This window comes from Balaenoptera musculus, chromosome 13, assembly GCF_009873245.2.
Source record: "Balaenoptera musculus isolate JJ_BM4_2016_0621 chromosome 13, mBalMus1.pri.v3, whole genome shotgun sequence".
Classification (NCBI taxonomy): Eukaryota; Metazoa; Chordata; class Mammalia; order Artiodactyla; family Balaenopteridae; genus Balaenoptera; species Balaenoptera musculus.
This window is the reverse complement of record NC_045797.1, coordinates 42,713,965-42,734,169: the sequence shown is the minus strand read 5'-3', so window position 1 is coordinate 42,734,169 and position 20,205 is coordinate 42,713,965. Positions and strand designations below refer to the sequence as shown.

The following is a 20,205-nucleotide window of genomic DNA, read 5'->3' as shown; positions in this document are numbered from 1 at the left end:
AAGTGCTTTTATTCTCTTCCCAAGCTATACCCCAAACACACACTGCCCTCTAAGAAATAGTAAATCTATCTTGTTGTAGTAATGGTTTTATCTTAGGTTTGTCTGTTTGGCTCTTGTCACTTCCCTGAGAACAGTTGAAATACTTGACTGGTTATCTCAGTGACCATCTCAGATACCCACCTGTTCTGCTTTCAGTTAATGAGTCACTACTCTGTGTCCGCCTTAGTATTCTGTATCCTTGGCTTATTTCAGAGTTCTGCCTTCTCTGAGTTTCCTTTCACCACATAGTAATTTCAGGGTTAAGGCCCATTGCATTCTACATTTGAATACTTGAAGAGGGGTTGCACTTTTGAGTTGTAATCATCTACTGCCTTACGTCCCTGATCATTTGACTCTATCCTCTGCTTCTAACCAAGACATCAAAGCGTTCTGGGTAGATGTAATTGTGTATACCATTTAAGGGCTAGAAAGGCAAAGTCCATAGCACCTTGGCTTCCTGATTCAGAATTTGTGCCTCTTCAGTCAGTGTACTGAGAAATGACACTTTCCTAACTCCCTTGGGTACAATTTGGGCCATCCATTGCTATATCATTCCTTTCCAAATAGTTAAGGACCATAACGACAATTCCCTTCAAATATGACAGAATATCTCCACCACATAGTTGTGCCTACTAAAACAGAGAGACTAATAGCTACATGGGCTTCGAAATGAAGGTAGACAGAACCCTATATATTCTTATGTAGTACTGTGAATAGTACTTGGCTTCCCTGGAGTATCTGCTCTTTTTAAAAGAGAAAACAGAGAAATACAATCTATGAATAATTAATGAGCCAACGGGTTTGTATTCATGTTAGAGCAATGCAAACTTTTGTGGAATTAATCAATCTGATCATAATCCTAATAGTGAAACACTCTAAGAGGGTTATGACTTACTGTGTGTGTTTCCTAATTAATGTTAGTATATTGGCATGTCGTTGTTGAATTCAGTGACAATTATTATTAATCTCACCTTTTGCTACTGTCCCTTTAAAATGGCCCAATTTTTAGCATACTGTAATTGTATCTATTTTAGTGACTCTTGAATTTATTCTTATCTTTTCCCTGCATCTATATGCTTTCTGTTGTGGTAATCCGAGATACCATACTGTTGGGTAGCTAAGATTTATGATAACTGAGGCCCCCATTTCGCAGGGGAAATCTACCACTGACCCTTAAGGCTACCACCTCAGGACTTTAAACCACTAAGGACAATGAAGGAGCGTTTGTTCTTAGTTATTTAACATTTTGGTATCCCTCATTTTAGATGTATAGTATAGGAACCAGGATGATTTTGCTCATGTGTTCTTAATTCTGGCTAGATATTAGAATCATGTTGAAAGCTTTAAAAAAAAAAAAAATAGATGACCATACCTGTTTGAGAGTAACTCCCAGTGTGCAACTAAGTTGAGGACCACTCTCATAGCTAGTGTAAGCTGGCACATCATTCTTTAATTCTGACCCTGGTTGCTAACAAAGTGTAGTAGTCCCATCTGTTGAGCAGTTCTTGTGATTTAGAAACTTGCATCACATTTCATTTTGTGTTTGTGTTTGACAAAATATGTGAATATTTTGTCTCTTGTCTTATATTCCTTTTTGTCCCTCTCATAGATTCCCGCTTAAAAAAAGAAAAAAAAAAACATACACATGTCTTTGCGGAAGAGAACAATTAAGATGCTTACTTTTTTTTCTTCTTTTCTTAAGGTTGTATGGAGGAAACTTGGAGATGCTGCAGGTTCGTGTCCTGGAATTAGGCAGCATTTGTCTGGAAACCAGTACAAAGGACCCATGTGAGAAGGACTCTCTTTCAAACATGACATCACCACTGCAAGAGAGATAGAAGAAAAGAGTGGATTTCCACAAACCTGGACTCATGGAATAACATGGAGTGATTGTACATTGCACATATTTTCCCTCTAAAACCTTTAGTTGTATAACTGAAGTTGTATTTTGTCTCTCACTTCAATGTTCACAACAGTCAATCTCAAACAAGGTAGCTTTGAAAATCACCATTTTGGTACCAATATTTTCATTAGAACTAAAAGTTTTTGACTCTACAGATCGAAGATTGTAATTGGGAAACCTGCATGATTGGAAGAGTCCAGTAGAGCCTCTGCGGTTTTGATAGAATTGAATCATTGCATATAATGGTGGGAGTGTTCTACCATATTGTTCCAGATAAGAGGTGGTTTCCAGCTTCCCAAGTTGGAGAGTTGGTCACCTATTATATTTTAGTTAATAAAATACTAGTTCCTGATGCATAATTGATTTGAATGCAAGATAAGATTAGGTTTCTGGGATTTTGTTTTGACTTTTGAGGTGCTAAAAATACCACATAAATTTTCCTTATCAGCTAGGAGGGTAGCAAGACTTTGTCAAGCGCTTATCAGTGAGTATCATTTATTTCAGTTGATAAAAGTAAATATATCTTTTCTTTTCATCTTAATGTATTGTTCATGAAGACACATCTTGGGAACATATCAACCTCCATCTTCAGTGTATTCATTAATGTTAATATTAACAGTTTCAATTAAAGAACAAGCAAACAATTTTTCTAAGTGTTTCCAGCTGTGAGATGTCAATTTCTACAATTTAGTTTCTAGACATGCTGTTATACTTAATAAACTTTCTGTAAACTTTAAAATATTGCACTGCATTTATGAAAAAAGCTTTCTTAGCCTACAGCAGCTATGTAACATTTTATGAAACTGACGCATGTCCTTCATTATTGAAGCTAAAAGCTCTTGTTCAGATTGCTTGAGGTTTGAAAAGGAGGTGTGCTAGCTTTGCTTAGTTTTCCTTATTTTTGGTGTATATATATATATATATATGTGTGTGTGTGTGTATATATATATATATATATATATATATAACAGACTGTGTGTATTGGAAATGCTATGATAGGTATTTTGTGTTTATCTAAATGCAACGATAGTTTCTTGTATGAATGTGCAAGAGGCCTGTGACCGAATGCTAAGTTTATATTGTAGTTTAAGACTATAAAAGTAGGAATGCAACAATTCCCAGATTTCTTCTAAATTACTCAGATTTGATTCATAGCAGATATTCTGTTGTTGCTCTTGTTTTTAAACAGGCTCATTAGACATGTATTAATTGTCATTGGTGAAGGAATTGTTACACTTTTTTGAATGTTACTGTGATGAAAAAGCAGCCCTCTGGTCTCAGAAAATATTTATGAATTAATTTGCTATAGAATTTTCTCTAATTATTGTAATTGGGTTATCATTTAAGCTTTTCTTTTAAAATGTTATATATTTTAAGAATATTATTACTCTATAAAAGAAAATTGCTATATTTACACCTTCTCTTGAAAAGCTTTCATCTTTAAATTGTTGTATTCCTACACTCTGAAGACATTTAAAACAAGTTTCTGTGCCTGCAGTAGAGCCTGCAGAAGCTAATACAAGGAACACTGGTCTTTTGACAAAATGTGTAGATTTTGATACTGTATTAAAACTATTTTTTTAAAGTTCTGCATAAAATTGAGTATCAAGTATATGTGTTCATCTTAGCAATGATAATAAATTATTTAATCGCAGTGGTTTTTTTCTTCAAAATGTTTTTCCTAAATTGAGATTTCTAATAGTCACTAAATATCATATTACTCCTGTATGATGACAGTAATGATAGTAATACAGATGATTCATTATCTTAAATATAAGACAAAGGCATGTTTAAATATGCTCTTAATGAGGGATTTAATATTGAGATTCCTCAATTCATTATTTTCTAGTATAATGCAGTTAAAAATTTAGAATATTTAAGAATATTTAAAAATTAGTTATAAACTCTTTCCCTTGCTCTTCTAATTCATATAGAATAAGATTAAACTTCAATTATTTATTATTAAAATATTAGTAATCACAAGGAAATACACCAGAGAGAAAATATTAAAGAAATGGAAAACTCTGCATCTGTATTTAAGAAGCTTATACATTATTGAGGAAAGATAATACACACATATGACCAAGACGTAAATTAGAGAACACACACACACATGCTCAGGTAGAGAACTTGGAAATCACTCACACAACTGTGGAACAAGGCTTCCTACACTTAGCATTAGTCTGTACTTTAAATGACATAGTAGATGGACAGCCCAGGGCCTGAATCTTGCTACTGCCCAATATGTTTATCAATAAGAGTGAGTGGCACCCTTCTGTTACATGGCCAGTTTATTAGTTTATGATTTCATTTTCCCTGGAACAAAGGTTAATTTACATGTCTTAGTAGATGATCTTTACCAGCCTTGAAGCTGATTGTCAGTCTACCAGAATCTAAGCTTCTTAAATTAATGCTTTGTAAGTTTCTAGCACATGCTCAAGGCACTACAGAAAACTTAGATCATATGTGACATCCAGCAAAATGCTGACAGTCTAATTGGGATGATTGTTTGTTTGACAGTTCAGTTAACTTTTTTTTTTTTTTTTTTTTTTGACAGTTCAGTTAACTTTTAACGAATGCCTACCACTACCATATGAGTAAACACACTTTGGTTCCTCACTCAGGATGCTGACTGTTCAAGAAATACATGGAACCGTAGTATCTTGGATACCAGCAGAAGCTTCCTTTATCCTTGAGATCTAGATAAGTTTGCCTCAAACATCTATTTTCATCATCTTGAGGAAGTGCTAAGTCTCCTAGTGCCTTCCACTCATTTCCAGAGTTTTCACTCTACGTAAGCATCCTGTTGCCTCATTCGGCTTCACCTCAAGTGCAAACTGATTCTCCATTAGAAATCTTGTCACCCATTCTTGGAAAGGATCTGCCTACTTCAAGCTGGCTTATCAAAGTAAATTCCCAACAAGCTCAAGACACTTCTATGAGGAATTCATACATTGACCTCTAAAAGAAAAATTTCTCCATCTCATTACACAATTAAAGGACAATCTATCAGATTGAACCATATGAGATTGCCAATATTTGACCATCTTTGGATTACCAAAACAGCATATGGTACAACTTGGTATGATTAAGAGATTTTTGGTGGGAATAGACACAATAGAAGTTTGTGTCAGCATATTGAGCTGGAGCAATATAAAGTATGCTTTACTACGTGCAGCATTGAATAAAGGCCTTTGGCTTAGTGAGGCTGCCTTTGGGGCGGCAAGTTCAGCATGTGACTATAATTAGCTCTGTGCATTTGAGACTTAATCTCATTGAGCCTCAGTGTCCTGATGTGCTGAGTGGAGATAACATCTATCTTGCTGAGTTACTGTAAGGTTCTTAGTAGCCTTCCTAGTTCCAAAGCTCAATGATCTTGACAGTCCACAAGAAACAATGGCGATCCTTTAAGACATAGGAGCCTAGACCCGTGAGCTGTGGCAGTTTATACCATTAGGCTGGGGGAAGGAACCACAACACTGAAGGGACTCTATCTACCACACAGATTCTAGCTGCACATTCGTACTTTCAAGCTCTATTCTTTACATATCATCAGCCTACCACAGGCCTTGTTACGACCAATCACATATTGTGATTTTGGAAATGGAGAAAAAGGACATGTGTCTGATTCTCATACAGGAACAGTATGTTCGAAAAACAATTTCTACAACCATTTAATCCTGTATTTGTTTTTCATGTCACTGTAGGCATAATACTTTCAATTCAAAATGGCAGAATGAGTACCTGCTGCAGCTTTCCCCTCTTGTCTTGAACCCTAAAAATGATTGAAAAGATACTTAATAAACTCATAATTCCAGTAGAACGTAAAAAGCACTGTACTCTATGGACCAGCAATTATGATGAATTCTTGAAAGAAGGGAGACAAACAGTATCTTGTTGAAGAATGGATCCATAATTCAAAGTACATGATGGAGGGTATTGTTTAAAAAGGATGCGTGGCTGCAAGGATGTTTCAAACACGGAAGAGTTTGATACACGCATTGCATGGAGATTCTGGGATAATTGACAATAGCCAGACGTTTTGACTCCTGCATATGACCTTTCCCTCCTTGGGTCAGACATAGAACAAGAGATAATTACTCACAGGCTGGAATAGAGAGTAAGTATGACTGAATCAGACACAGTGCAAAGCCTTTGGATTGGTAACACCCAGAGGAAAAGGGACCCTCTGTGCTCGGATCCTTAGCTACTGATAACACCCTGCCTAGAAGTTTGTCCCACCACCTCCTTTGCACTTAATTTAGAGAGGCTGAAGTATCTCCAAAACCCAGCGTCCTGACCTTCTTTAGGCAAGTGGTAGAATAAACACAGCAGGCTAATAGGGAAGTTTCAATACTAACATGAGTATATAACCAAACATCACCCAACATTTCTCTCACTGTCTTCCATTTCCTTCAGCCTTCCTTCCTTCTCTTTCCTAGTTGTTTTCTAACTGCCCTATTTTATGAGTTTAAATGTTAAAGGTACTTCAAAACCATTTGGAAGTAAGGATAAATCATAAGTGAAGTATAGTCTCATTTAACTGAAATTTAAGAATGTCTCTTTAAAAAGCAGTATCCTCTCATTTTGCAGAAATGTTTCTCAGAGTTTTGATGCCCATGTTATAATTCCATTTGGTCTTATTACCAAGAAGGCTTTCATTTCCTATCCCAGGACCTTTAGTTTTCTAGATCCTGTTCTAAAGTGATAGCATACAATATACAACATCATACTTGCCATGGCAACAACAGATTCATATGCTAATCAGGAATGCAGCACATTTGTGTTTTATAGAAGCACAAAGGCCTCTAAAATTGGCCTTTGATCCTATGGGCCATTGTTGGGTATGGGCCAAGCTGGATGGGCTTAATACAGCATATACAAAATCTGTTTTCCCTTTGCAAAAATCTGGGTTAGGTACGAATGGGTTTCTGACAGTCCAGATAACAGTCTCTAGGGCTTTTTCCTTTCTTTTCTTTTTTTTTTTTTATAACCATCACCATTCCCCAGGCTCAGTCTAGCCCTACCACTCAATATTGAACACATTGATTGGCTAGCCAAGATTGTTTTCTCTTTTTCCTAAGACAGTTCTCCTTTGCTGTAGAAAGACAATGCTCTTCTACACTGTCCAAGAGAATCAGGAGAAGTGTTTCCAACTCCATAGCTGAATCTGGATTATTTTAAAGCCTAGACTCACAAAGTCCATCTTGGTAATCTCATCCTACTTGCTAGTAATTGATTCAGGAAGCCAATCTTCAGCCAATCAGCACACAGCATTCCTATGGCCCAACTGAGGCAACATGGCCTAACAAGGCTCATCTAAATTCTTGGGGAAGAAATTTTATTTTGTGGGTAGGGGAGAGGCTTTTTTTTTCTCTTGTTGGGTGTATAAGGAAGAGTCGTCTGTTGCAAAAAGCCATATTGGCTGTTATTGAGAAGTCATCCAGAGGAGAAAGCATGCATACAGTTAAGGGTAGGGACAAGAGAACTGTGGAGAAAGGGAGCTGAACTTTGATTATACCTTGTCTGGAGTCCACCCTCTTCTGGACTCTCAGAGAGATTCAAATTTTCCTTACTGTTTTTGATTTGGGATTCTTTTACTGACTAATATTGTACACTTTAAATGTTATGAATTGAATATCTGGTCTCCTGATGTAGAAAATTGCAGGATATTCTATGATGATGGCTTAGTTGTATTGGGAAGAACAAGGAGTGTGTTCAAACAACTGATTCCTCTAACTACTGTCACAAAAGAGAGGTTCTATGTTATCTTTATGTAGTCGAATAAAAAGAAATTAGCAAGAAGGGAGATCAAGATGGTGGATGATACGGAGCTTATCTCCCCCGACAGACACCTCAAAAATATATCTACACTTGGAACAATTCCCATGGAAAACTAACTGGAAACTGTTAGAAAGACTCCTATAAAACCAATGCTGAGGGGACTTCCCTGGTGGTTCAGTGGTTAAGACTCTGTGCTTCTAAGGCAGGGGGCATGGATTCGATCCCTGGTCCGGGAACTAAGATCCCATGGACAAAAATGAATAAATAAATAAATAAAATTAAAAAAAAAAAACAATGCTGCAAGAAAGATACACATGTATTTGGGTAGGATGGGAAGAGAAGCATTGGGTCAGGATCTGTGCCCCTGGGAGGGGACCAAGAGGAAAAGGGAGATTGCACAGGCAGACAGTCACCCTGGGTAGTGAGTGGGTCGAGCCACAGACTGGGTATCCCAGTCCTGGGGTCCTATGTGTAGGAGACAAGCCCGTTTGGCTAATTGGAAAAGCACTGGGACAGATAGACTGGAGAAGTCTAGACTCTACTCCTGAGGAGTGTGCAGGTGCTGGTTTGCCCCCAGGCATGGCGGAGAAAGGTCCCTAGCCCAAGCCAAGTGAACGCTCTGGCCCTGCCCACTTCCTGCCATAGTCTAGCACTAGATCTGGGGTGGCCACAGCAGGGGAAAAATGCCACCATGGGCTTTGTCTGAGCAGAGCCCCGGATGCCTATACAGGCAGAGCATTGGACCTCTGTAAGCACACAAGCTCTCCTTGTTTCAGCACTCCCCTCCTCTGGGGCAAAGGTCCCAGTGTGGGGAGAAGGAAAAACACACAATTAAAGCGAACAGAGCTAGCCTGAGCCCAACTCTCAGGTCTTCTATTCTAGCAACTTGGGAGGAGACCCACACCCCTGACAGGGCAGTGATGGCCACTGAGCAGAAAGGAAGTCCCACCTCACACCCTTCTCAGACTCTAGCTCTTCTATCACCAGCCACACCCCCTACCAAGGCGATAGCTGCCAGCACTCCCTGAGGAAAGACATAACTGGCATCCACATCAAATTCAGCCCTATCACCAAGGCACTGAACACTGAACATGCAGTTTACATAGGTACACTCCCACATAAGAACACCCCTTCAAGACCAAAGTAGGTAACTATTTCACCTAAATTCGTAGAGACAGAGAAAGTTAAATAAAATGAAAAGGGAAAGGAACTAAGCTTAATTTGAAAGAGCAAGAGAAAACCTCTGAAAAAATAATGAAACAGAAATAGGCAATTTACCAGACAGAAAATTCAAAATATTGGTAATAATATGGCTAACTGAATTAGGGAAGAAGATTGATCTAAAGACAGATCATTTTCATGAGGAACTAGAAATTATAAAGAAGCAGCAAACAAAAATAGATAATTCAATATCTGAGATAAAAAGCATACTAGGAACAATGAATAGCATACTAAATGACACAGAAGAATGCATAAGTGATCGGGAAGATAGAATAATAATGGAAATCATCCAATCAGAACAGCAGACAAACAAATGAAACAATATGAGTACAACATATGAGATCTCTGGTATAACATCAAATGTGCCAACATCTGCATTATAGGGGTTCCAGAAGGAAAAGAGAGAAAGAAGGGTTTTGAAAAACTGATTGAAGAAGTTATGGCTGAAAACTTCCCCACCTAAAGAAGGAAATAAATATCTAGGTATAGGAAGCACAGAGGTCCCAATCAAGATGAACCCAAATAGACCTATACCAAGACATAATTAAAATGGCAAAAGTTAAAGATAGAGAATTCTAAAAGCAGCAAGAGAAAAAGTCATATCCAAGGGAATCCCCATAAGGCAAATCAATGTGATACACCACATTAACAAAAGGAAAGACAAAAACCACCTGATCATCTCAACAGATGCAGAAAAAGCATTTGACAAAATTCAACATCTATTCATGATAAAAACTCTCACCAAGGTGGGTATAGAGGGAACAAATCTCAACATATAAAGGCCGTTTTTGACAAACCCACAGCCAACATCATACTTAAAGGTGAAAAAGCTTAAAGTATTCCTGCTATACTTAGAAACAAGACAAGGATTTCTACTCTCACCACTTCATTAAACATAGTATAAGAAGTCTTAGTCACAGCAATCAGACAGTAAAAGAAATAAAAGTTATCCAAATTGGAAAGGAAGAGGTAAAACTGTCAGTATTTGTAGTTGACATAATACTTTATATGGAGAACTCTAAAGTCTCTAACAAAAATCTACTAGAATAAATGAATTCAGCAAGGATGTAGGATACAAGATTAATATACAGAAATCTGTGTTTTTATACACTAATAATAAATTATCAGAAAGAGAAAGTAAAAAAAAAAATCCTGTTTAAAACACATCAAAAAGAATAAAATACCTAGGAGTAAACTTAACCATGGAAGTGAAACACCTATACTCTGAAAACTATAAAACACTGATGAAAGAAATTGAAGATGATACAAAGAAATGGAAAGATATCCTATGCTCTTGGATTGGAAGAATTAATATTGTTAAAATGGTCATACTACTGAAAGCAATCTATAGATTTAGTGCAATTCCTATCAAAATACCCTTGACATTTTTCACAGAACCACAACAAATAATCTTTAAATTCATATAGAATCACAAAAGACCTCAAATTTCCAAAGCAATCTTGAGAGAAAAGAAGAAAGCTGGAGTTATAACCTTCCCAGACATCAGACAACAAAGCTACAGTAATCAAAACAGCATGGTATGTGCACAAAAACAGACATATAGATCAATGGACCAGAATAGAGAGCTCAGAAATAAACCCCTACACATACAGTCAATTAACCTACGACAAAAGAGGCCAGAATATACAATGCAGAAAAGACAGTTTCTTCAACAAGTGGTGCTAAGAATACTGGACAGCCACGTGATTAGAACATTCCCTCGTGCCATGTACAAAAATAAACCCAAAATGGTTGAAAGACCTAAATGTAAGAATGGAAAGCATACAACTCCTAGAAGAGCACATATGCACAACACTCTGACATAAATTGTAGCAGTATTTTCTTGGCCCGGTCTCTGAAGTCAAGAGAAACAAAAGCAGAAATAAACAAATGTGGCCTAATTAAATTTAAAAGCTTTCACACAGCAAAGGAAACCATTTAAAAAAAAGACAACCTAAAGAATGGGAGAAAATATTTGCAAATGATGCAACCAACAGGGGGTTAATATCCAAAATATACAAACAGCTCATACAACTCAATATCCAAAAAAACAAATAACCTAGAGAGAGAAGGATCAAGATGGTGAACCAGCAGGACATGGAGTTCATCTCCCCCCACAAACATCAAGAATACATCTATATATGGGACAATTCTTACAGAAAACTAACTGGAAACAGGCAGAACTCCTATATAACCAAAGCTGCAAGAAAGATCTCCATGTAAGAGGGTAGGACAGAAAAAAGGCATTGGGTTAGGACCTGCACCCCTATGAAGGATCCGAAAGGAAGAGAAGGTATGCTCTGGAGAACCCTCACCCTAGGGAACAAGCAGGTCAAGCCGCAATCTGGGCATCCCAGTCCTGGGGGCCTATGTGGAGGAGACAAGCTGCCTTGGCTGCTGGGAGAACCACTGGGACAGACAGAAGGGCTGGAGAAACCTAGACTCTACTCACGAGGAGTGCATGTGTGCTAGTTTGCCAACAATCATGGTGGAGAGAGCCTTGCACTGTGGGCTCTCACCTCACTGCCACACTCCCCAATCCAAACAGGGCAAACACCCCGGCTCTGTGCACTCCACACCAAAGCTTGGCATGGCCCTGGGAAAAGACTTAGTCTAGGTACACAGACACAGATGGGTATCTGGGATGTGATCCGAGTGGGGCAGTGGGGGCCACTGTCAGCACACACAAGAGGCAATGGCACAGGAGCACACTGCAGCTTAGAGCTGGAACACTAGCACACAAGCCCTGAGGGAGGACTCAGAATCTAGCTGTGCAGAGACAGCCTGGGGGACTTGGGTGTGGCTCAGGCAGGGCAGCGCCAGCCATGCAGTGCAGGAGCATGCAATGGCTCATCTCATAGTGAGACCACCCTGGTCCTGCCCACTCTACACCAAAGCTTAGTGCTGGATCTGGGGCAGACAGGTCCTGGGAGAAGACTACCACAGAAGCAGCCCAGGTCTTAGGCAGCATTGCAGCCACCTCAATTCCTGCATTCAGAATGCCCTACCCTCAGCCCCAGCCTACTCCACACCACAGCCTTGCACTAGATCTGGGATGAACACAAGAGGGGAAGGGATGTGTCTTTGGTCTGCTTCTGAGCAGAGTTGCAGACACCTACACAGGCAGTGCACATGTCCTCTGTGACCTCATGGGTATCACTTCAGCAATCACCTCTTTTGGGGCAGGACATGCACTCAAGGGCAATGAAGGCTGATTGAACATGACCCTCAGGGCTTCTACTCCAACAACTGGGGAGCAGACTCCACTCCTGACAGAGCAGTGACAGCCACAGAGCAGAGAGCAAGTCTTACATCACACCCTGCACAGGCTTTATATCCCCCAACACCAACCATACCCCCTATCAAGGGGATAAAGTCCAGCACACCCTGAGGAAAGACGTGGCTGGGGTCTATATCAAAACCAGCCCTCGGAGATTTGAGAAGATGGCAGAAGAGTAAAACGAGGAGATCACCTTCTTCCCCACAAATACATCAGAAATACATCTACATGTGGAACAACCCCTACAGAACACCCACTGAACGCTGGCAGAAGACCTCAGACCTCCCAAAAGGCAAGAAACCTCCCACGTACCTGGGTAGGGCAAAAGAAAAAAACAGAGACAAAAGAATAGGGACGGAACCTGCACCAGTGGGAGGGAGCTGTGAAGGAGGAAAGGTTTCCACACACTAGAAGCCCCTTCGCGGGCAGAGACTGCGGGTGGCATAGGGGGGAAGCTTCGGAGCCACAGAGGAGAGCACAGCCACAGGGGTGCGGAGGGCAAAGCGGAGAGGTTCCCGCATGGAGGAGCGGTGCCGACCAGCACTCACCAGCCCGAGAGGCTTGTCTGCTCACCCGCCGGGGCAGGCGGGGGCTGGGAGCTGAGGCTCGGGCTTCGGTCAGATCCCAGGGAGAGGACTGGGGGTGGCGGCGTGAACACAGCTTGAAGGAGCTAATGTGCCACAACTAGCCGGGAGGGAGTCTGGGAAAAGGTCTGGAGCTGCCGAACAGGCAAGAGATGTTTTCTTGCCTCTTTGTTTCCTGGTGCGCGAGGAGAGGGGATTCAGAGCACCGCTTAAAGGAGCTCCAGAGACGGGCGCGAGCCGCGGCGGTCAGCGCGGACCCCAGAGACGGGCATGAGATGCTAAGGCTGCTGCTGCCGCCACCAAGAAGCCTGTGTGCGAGCACAGGTCACTCTCCACACCGCCCCTCCCGGGAACCTGTGCAGCCCGCCACTGCCAGGCTCCCGTGATCCAGGGACAACTTCCCTGGGAGAACGCACGGCGCGCCTCAGGCTGGTGCAACGTCACGCCGGCCTCTGCCACCGCAGGCTCACCCCGCCTCCTCCGTACCCTTCCTCCCCCCAACCTGAGTGAGCTAGAGCCCCCGAAGCAGCTGCTCCTTTAAACCCATCCTGTGTGAGCGAAGAACAGACGCCCTCAGGCAACCTACATGAAGAGGCGGGTCCAAATCCAAAGCTGAACCCTGGGAGTTGTGCGAACAAAGAAGAGAAACAGAAATCTCTCCCAACAGCCTCAGAAGCAGCGGATAAAATCTCCACAAACAACTTGATGTACCCTGCATCTGTGGAATACCTGAATAGACAACGAATCATCCCAAATTCAGGAGGTGGACTTTGGGAGCAAGATAGATTATTCTTTCCCCTTTTCCTCTTTTTGTGAGTGTGTATGCGTATGCTTCTGTGTGAGATTTTATCTGTATAGCTTTGCTTTCACCATTTGTCCTAGGACTCTGTCCGTCCATTTTTTTTGTTTTTTAACTTTTAAAAAATTTTTTCTTAATAATTATTTTTTATTTTAATAACTTTATTTTATTTTAACTTACTTTATTTTATTTTATCCTCTTTCTTTCTTTCTTTCTATTTTTTCTCCATTTTATTCTGAGCCATGTGGATGACAGGCTCTTGGTGCTCCAGCCAGGCATCAGGGCTGTGCCTCTGAGGTGGGAGAGCCAACTTCAGGACACTGGTCCACAAGAGACCTCCCAGCTCCACGTAATATCAAACGGCAAAAATCTCCCAGAGATCTCCATCTCAACACCAACACCCAGCTTCACTCAACGACCAGCAAGCTACAGTGCTGGACACCCTATGCCAAACAATTAGCAAGACAGGAACACAGCCCCATCCATTAGCAGAGAGGCTGCCTAAAATCATAATAAGGCCACAGACACCCCAAAACACACCACCAGACATGGACCTCCCCACCAGAAAGACAAGATCCAGCCTCATCCACCAGAACACAGGCACTAGTCCCCTCCACCAGGAAACCTACACAACCCACTGAACCAACCTTAGCCACTGGGGACAGACACCAAAAACAATGGGAACTACGAACCTGCAGCCTGAGAAAAGGAGACCCCAAACAAAGTAAGATAAGCAAAATGAGAAGACAGAAAAACACACAGCAGATGAAGGAGCAAGATAAAAACACACCAGACCTAACAAATGAAGAGGAAATAGGCAGTCTACCTGAAAAAGAATTCAGAATAATGATAGTAAAGATGATGAAAAATCTTGGAAATAGAATAGACAAAATGCAAGAAACATTTAACAAGGACCTATAAGAACTAAAGAGGAAACAAGCAATGATGAACAACACAATAAATGAAATTTAAAATACTCTAGAAGGGATCAATAGCAGAATAACTGAGGCAGAAGAACGGATAAGTGACCTGGAAGATAAAATAGTGGAAATAACTACTGCAGAGCATAATAAAGAAAAAAGAATGAAAAGAACTGAGGACAGTCTCAGAGACCTCTGGGACAACATTAAACGCACCAACATTCGAATTATAGGGGTCCCAGAAGAAGAAGAGAAAAAGAAAGGGACTGAGAAAATATTTGAAGAGATTATAGTTGAAAACTTCCCTAATATGGGAAAGGAAATAGTTAATCAAGTCCAGGATATGCAGAGAGTCCCATACAGGATAAATCCAAGGAGAAACACGCCAAGACACATATAAATCAAACTATCAAAAATTAAATACAAAGAAAACATATTAAAAGCAGCAAGGGAAAAACAACAAATAACACACAAGGGAATCCCCATAAGGTTAACAGCTGATCTTTCAGCAGAAACTCTGCAAACCAGAAGGGAGTGGCAGGACATATTTAAAGTGATGAAGGAGAAAAACCTACAACCAAGATTACTCTACCCAGCAAGGATCTCATTCAGATTTGATGGAGAAATTAAAACCTTTACAGACAAGCAAAAGCTGAGAGAGTTCAGCACCAGCAAACCAGCTTTACAACAAATGCTAAAGGAACTTCTCTAGGCAAGAAACACAAGAGAAGGAAAAGACCTACAATAACAAACCCAAAACAATTAAGAAAATGAGAAAAGGAACATACATATCAATAATTACCTTAAATGTAAATGGATTAAATGCTCCCACCAAAAGACACAGACTGGCTGAATGGATACAAAAACAAGACCCGTATATATGCTGTCTACAAGAGACCCACTTCAGACCTAGGGACACATACAGACTGAAAGTGAGGGGATGGAAAAAGATATTCCATGCAAATGGAAATCAAAAGAAAGCTGGAGTAGCAATTCTCATATTAGACAAAATAGACTTTAAAATAAAGACTATTACAAGAGACAAAGAAGGACACTATATAATGATCAAGGGATCAATCCAAGAAGAAGTTATAACAATTGTAAATATTTATGCACCCAACATAGGAGCACCTCAATACATAAGGCAAACACTAACAGCCATAAAAGGGGAAATCGACAGTAACACAATCATAGTAGGGGACTTTAACACCCCACTTTCACCAATGGACAGATCATCCAAAATGAATATAAATAAGGAAACACAAGCTTTAAATGATACATTAAACAAGATGGACTTAATTGATATTTATAGGACATTCCACCCAAAAACAACAGAATACACATTTTTCTCAAGTGCTCATGGAACATTCTCCAGGATAGATCATATCTTGGGTCACAAATCTAACCTTGGTAATTTTAAGAAAATTGAAATCATATCAAGTATCTTTTCCGACCACAACGCTATGAGACTATATATGACTTACACGAAAACATCTGTAGAAAATACAAACACATGGAGGCTAAACAATACACTACTTAATAATGAAGTGATCACTGGGGAAATCAAAAAATACCTAGAAACAAATGATAATGGAGACACAATGACCCAAAACCTATGGGATGCAGCAAAAGTAGTTCTAAGAGGGAAGTTTATAGCAATACAATCCTACCTTAAGAAACAGGAAACATCTCAAATAAACAACCTAACCTTGCACCTAAAGCAATTAGAGAAAGAACAAAAAAACCCCAAAGTTAGCAGAAGGAAAGAAATCATAGAGATCAGATCAGAAATAAATGAAAAAGAAATGAAGGAAACAATAGCAAAGATCAATAAAACTAAATAAAACGAAAAATGGAGCTGGAGGAATCAGGCTCCCTAACTTCAGACTATACTACAAAATACTAAATCAATAAAACTGGTTCTTTGAGAAGATAAACAACATTGATAAACCATTAGCCAGACTCATCAAGAAAAAAAGGGAGAAGACTCAAATCAATAGAATTAGAAATGAAAAAGGAGAAGTAACAACTGACACTGCAGAAATACAAAGGATCATGAGAGATTACTACAAGCAACTCTATGCCAATAAAATGGACAACCTAGAAGAAATGGACAAATTCTAAATGCACAACCTGCTGAGACTGAACCAGGAAGAAATAGAAAATATGAACAGACCAATCACAAGCACTGAAATTGAAACTGTGATTAAAAATCTTCCAACAAACAAAAGCCCAGGACCAGATGGCTTCACAGGCAAATTCTATCAAACATCTAGAGAAGAACTAACACCTATCCTTCTCAAACTCTTCCAGAATATAGCAGAGGGAGGAACACTCCCAAACTCATTCTACGAGGCCACCATCACCCTGATACCAAAACCAGACAAAAATGTCACAAAGAAAGAAAACTACAGGCCAATATCACCAATGAACATAGATGCAGAAATCCTCAACAAAATACTAGCAAACAGAATCCAACAGCACATTAAAACGATCATACACCATGATCAAGTGGGGTTTATCCCAGGAATGCAAGGGTTCTTCAATATATGCAAATCAATCAATGTGATACACCATATTAACAAACTGAAGGAGAAAAACCATATGATCACCTCAATAGATGAAGAGAAAGCTTTCAACAAAATTCAACACCCTTTTATGATAAAAATCCTGAAGAAAGTAGGCATAGAGGGAACTTTCCTCAACATAATAAAGGCCATATATGACAAACCTACAGCCAACATCGTCCTCAATGGTGAAAAACTGAAACCATTTCCACTAAGATCAGGAACAAGACAAGGTTGCCCACTCTCACCACTCTTACTGAACATAGTTTTGGAAGTTTTAGCCACAGCAATCAGAGAAGAAAAAGAAATAAAAGGAATCCAAGTCAGAAAAGAAGAAGTAAAGCTGTCACTGTTTGCAGATGACATGATACTATACATAGAGAATCCTAAAGATGCTACCAGAAAACTACTAGAGCTAATCAATGAATTGGGTAAAGTAGCAGGATACAAAATTAATGCACAGAAATCTCTTGCATTCCTATACACTAATGATGAAAAACCTGAAAGTGAAATTAAGAAAACACTCCCGTTTACCATTGCAACAAAAAGAATAAAATATCTAGGAATAAACCTACCTAAGGAGACAAAAGACCTGTATGCAGAAAATAATAAGACACTGATGAAAGAAATTAAAGATGATACAAATAGATGGAGAGATATACCATGTTCTTGGATTGGAAGAATCAACATTGTGAAAATGACTCTACTACCCAAAGCAATCTACAGATTCAATGCAATCCCTATCAAACTACCACTGGTACTTTTCACAGAACTAGAACAAAAATTTCACAATTTGTATGGAAACACAAAAGACCCCGAATAGCCAAAGCAATCTTGAGAACGAAAAATGGAGCTGGAGGAATCAGGCTCCCTGACTTTAGACTATACTACAAAGCTACAGTAATCAAGACAGTATGGTACTGGCACAAAAACAGAAACATATATCAATGGAATAGGAAAGCCCAGAGAAAAACCCACGCACATATGGTCACCTTATCTTTGATAAAGGAGGCAAGCATATACAGTGGAGAAAAGACAGCCTCTTCAATAAGTGGTGCTGGAAAAACTGGACAGCTACATGTAAAAGTGTGAAATTAGAACACTCCCTAACACCCTACACAAAAATAAACTCAAAATGGATTAAAGACCTAAATGTAAGGCCAGACACTATCAAACTCTTAGAGGAAAACATAGACAGAACACTCTTTGACATAAATCACAGCAAGATCCTTTTTGACCCACCTCCTAGAGAAATGGAAATAAAAACAAAAATAAACACATGGGACCTAATGAAACTTAAAAGCTTTTGCACAGCAAAGGAAACCATAAACAAGACCAAAAGACAACCCTCAGAATGAGAGAAAATATTTGCAAATGAAGCAACTGACAAAAGATTAATCTCTAAGATTTACAAGCAGCTCATGCAGCTCAATAACAAAAAAACAAACAACCCAATCCAAAAATGGGCAGAAGACCTAAGTAGACATTTCTCCAAAGAAGATATACAGATTGCCAACAAACACATGAAAGAATGCTCAACATCAGTAATCATTAGAGAAATGCAAATCAAAACTGCAATGAGATATCATCTCACACTGGTCAGAATGGCCATCATCAAAAAATCTAGAAACAATAAATGCTGGAGAGGGTTTGGAGAAAAGGGAACACTCTTGCACTGTTGGTGGGAATGTAAATTGATACAGCCACTATGGAGAACAGTATGGAGGTTCCTTAAAAAACTACAAATAGAACTACCATACGACCCAGCAACCCCACTACTGGGCATATACCGTGAGAAAACCATAATTCAAAAAGGGTCATGTACCACAATGTTCATTGCAGCTCTATTTACAATAGCCAGGACGTGGAAGCAACCTAAGTGTCCATCAACAGATGAATGGATAAAGAAGATGTGGCACATATATACAATGGAATATTACTCAGCCATAAAAAGAAACGAAATTGAGCTATTTGTAGTGAGGTGGATGGACCTAGAGTCTGTCATACAGAGTGAAGTAAGTCAGAAAGAGAAAAACAAATACCATATGCTAACACATATATATGGAATCTAAGAAAAAAAAAAAGGTCATGAAGAACCTAGGGGTAAGACAGGAATAAATACACAGACCTACTAGATCATGGACTTCAGGATATGGGGAGGGGGAAGGGTAAGCTGTGACAAAGTGAGAGAGTGGCATGGACATATATACACTACCAAACGTAAAATAGATAGCTAGTGGGAAGTAGCCGCATAGCACAGGGAGATCAGCTAGGTGGTTTGTGACCACCTAGAGGGGTGGGATAGGGAGGGTGGGAGGGAGGGAGATGCAAGAGGGAAGAGATATGGGAACATATGTATATGTATAACTGATTCACTTTGTTATAAAGCAGAAACTAACACACCATTGTAAAGCAATTATACTCCAATAATGATGTTAAAAAACAAACAAACAAACAAAAAACCAGCCCTCGCACCAAAGACATTGAACACACACAGTCTACACAAGGATGCTCTCATGTAAAAACATCCCTTCAAGACCACAGTAAAGTTAAGGAAAATATAATGGCAGCAGAATTACTCCCAACTAAAGGAACAAGAGAAATTCCCTGAAAGAACAAATAATGAACAGATCCTGAGTTCAAAAAGGTCATAATAAAAATGCTAACTGAATTAAGAAAAATTATCAATAGAAATGCAGATCACTGTAACAAGGAACTAGAAAGTATAAAGATAAACCAATCAAGAACAGAAAATTCAATTGCTGAGATAAAAAGCAATCTAGAAGCAATGAACAGTCAACTAAATGACCCAAAAAAATGCTCAAGTGTTCTGGAAAATAGAATAATGGAAATCACCCAATTAGAACAGCAGAAAGACAAATGAAAAAAAAAAAGTAACACACAAGATCTATGGGATAACATAAAGCATGCAACCTATACATAATACATGTTCCAGGAGAAGAGAAAGAAGGGGATTGAAGAAATTATGACTGAAAACTTCCCAAACTTAAAGAAGGAAATAGATATCCAGGGATAGGAAGCACAGAGGGTCCCAAACAAGATGAACCCAAACAGACTCACACCAAGTCATATTGTAATTAAAATGGC

General features: G+C 39.4%; 1 protein-coding gene across 4 annotated transcripts in view; it reads left to right on the top strand.

Moving 5' to 3' along the window:
• Positions 1-3,650, top strand: part of CCDC85A (coiled-coil domain containing 85A) — a 201,489-nt gene extending 197,839 nt beyond the window's left edge. For 2 of the 4 annotated variants that reach the window (XM_036873889.1, XM_036873887.1), the window contains one exon: positions 1,742-3,647. In XM_036873889.1, coding sequence (XP_036729784.1) covers positions 1,742-1,791 — 50 coding nt within the window. In that variant the 3' untranslated portion in view covers positions 1,792-3,647. Of the gene's footprint in view, positions 1-1,741 lie in introns of all 4 variants that reach the window. The other 2 variants (XM_036873890.1, XM_036873888.1) reach the window with 2 other exon arrangements.
• The last annotated feature ends 16,555 nt before the right edge of the window (positions 3,651-20,205 follow it).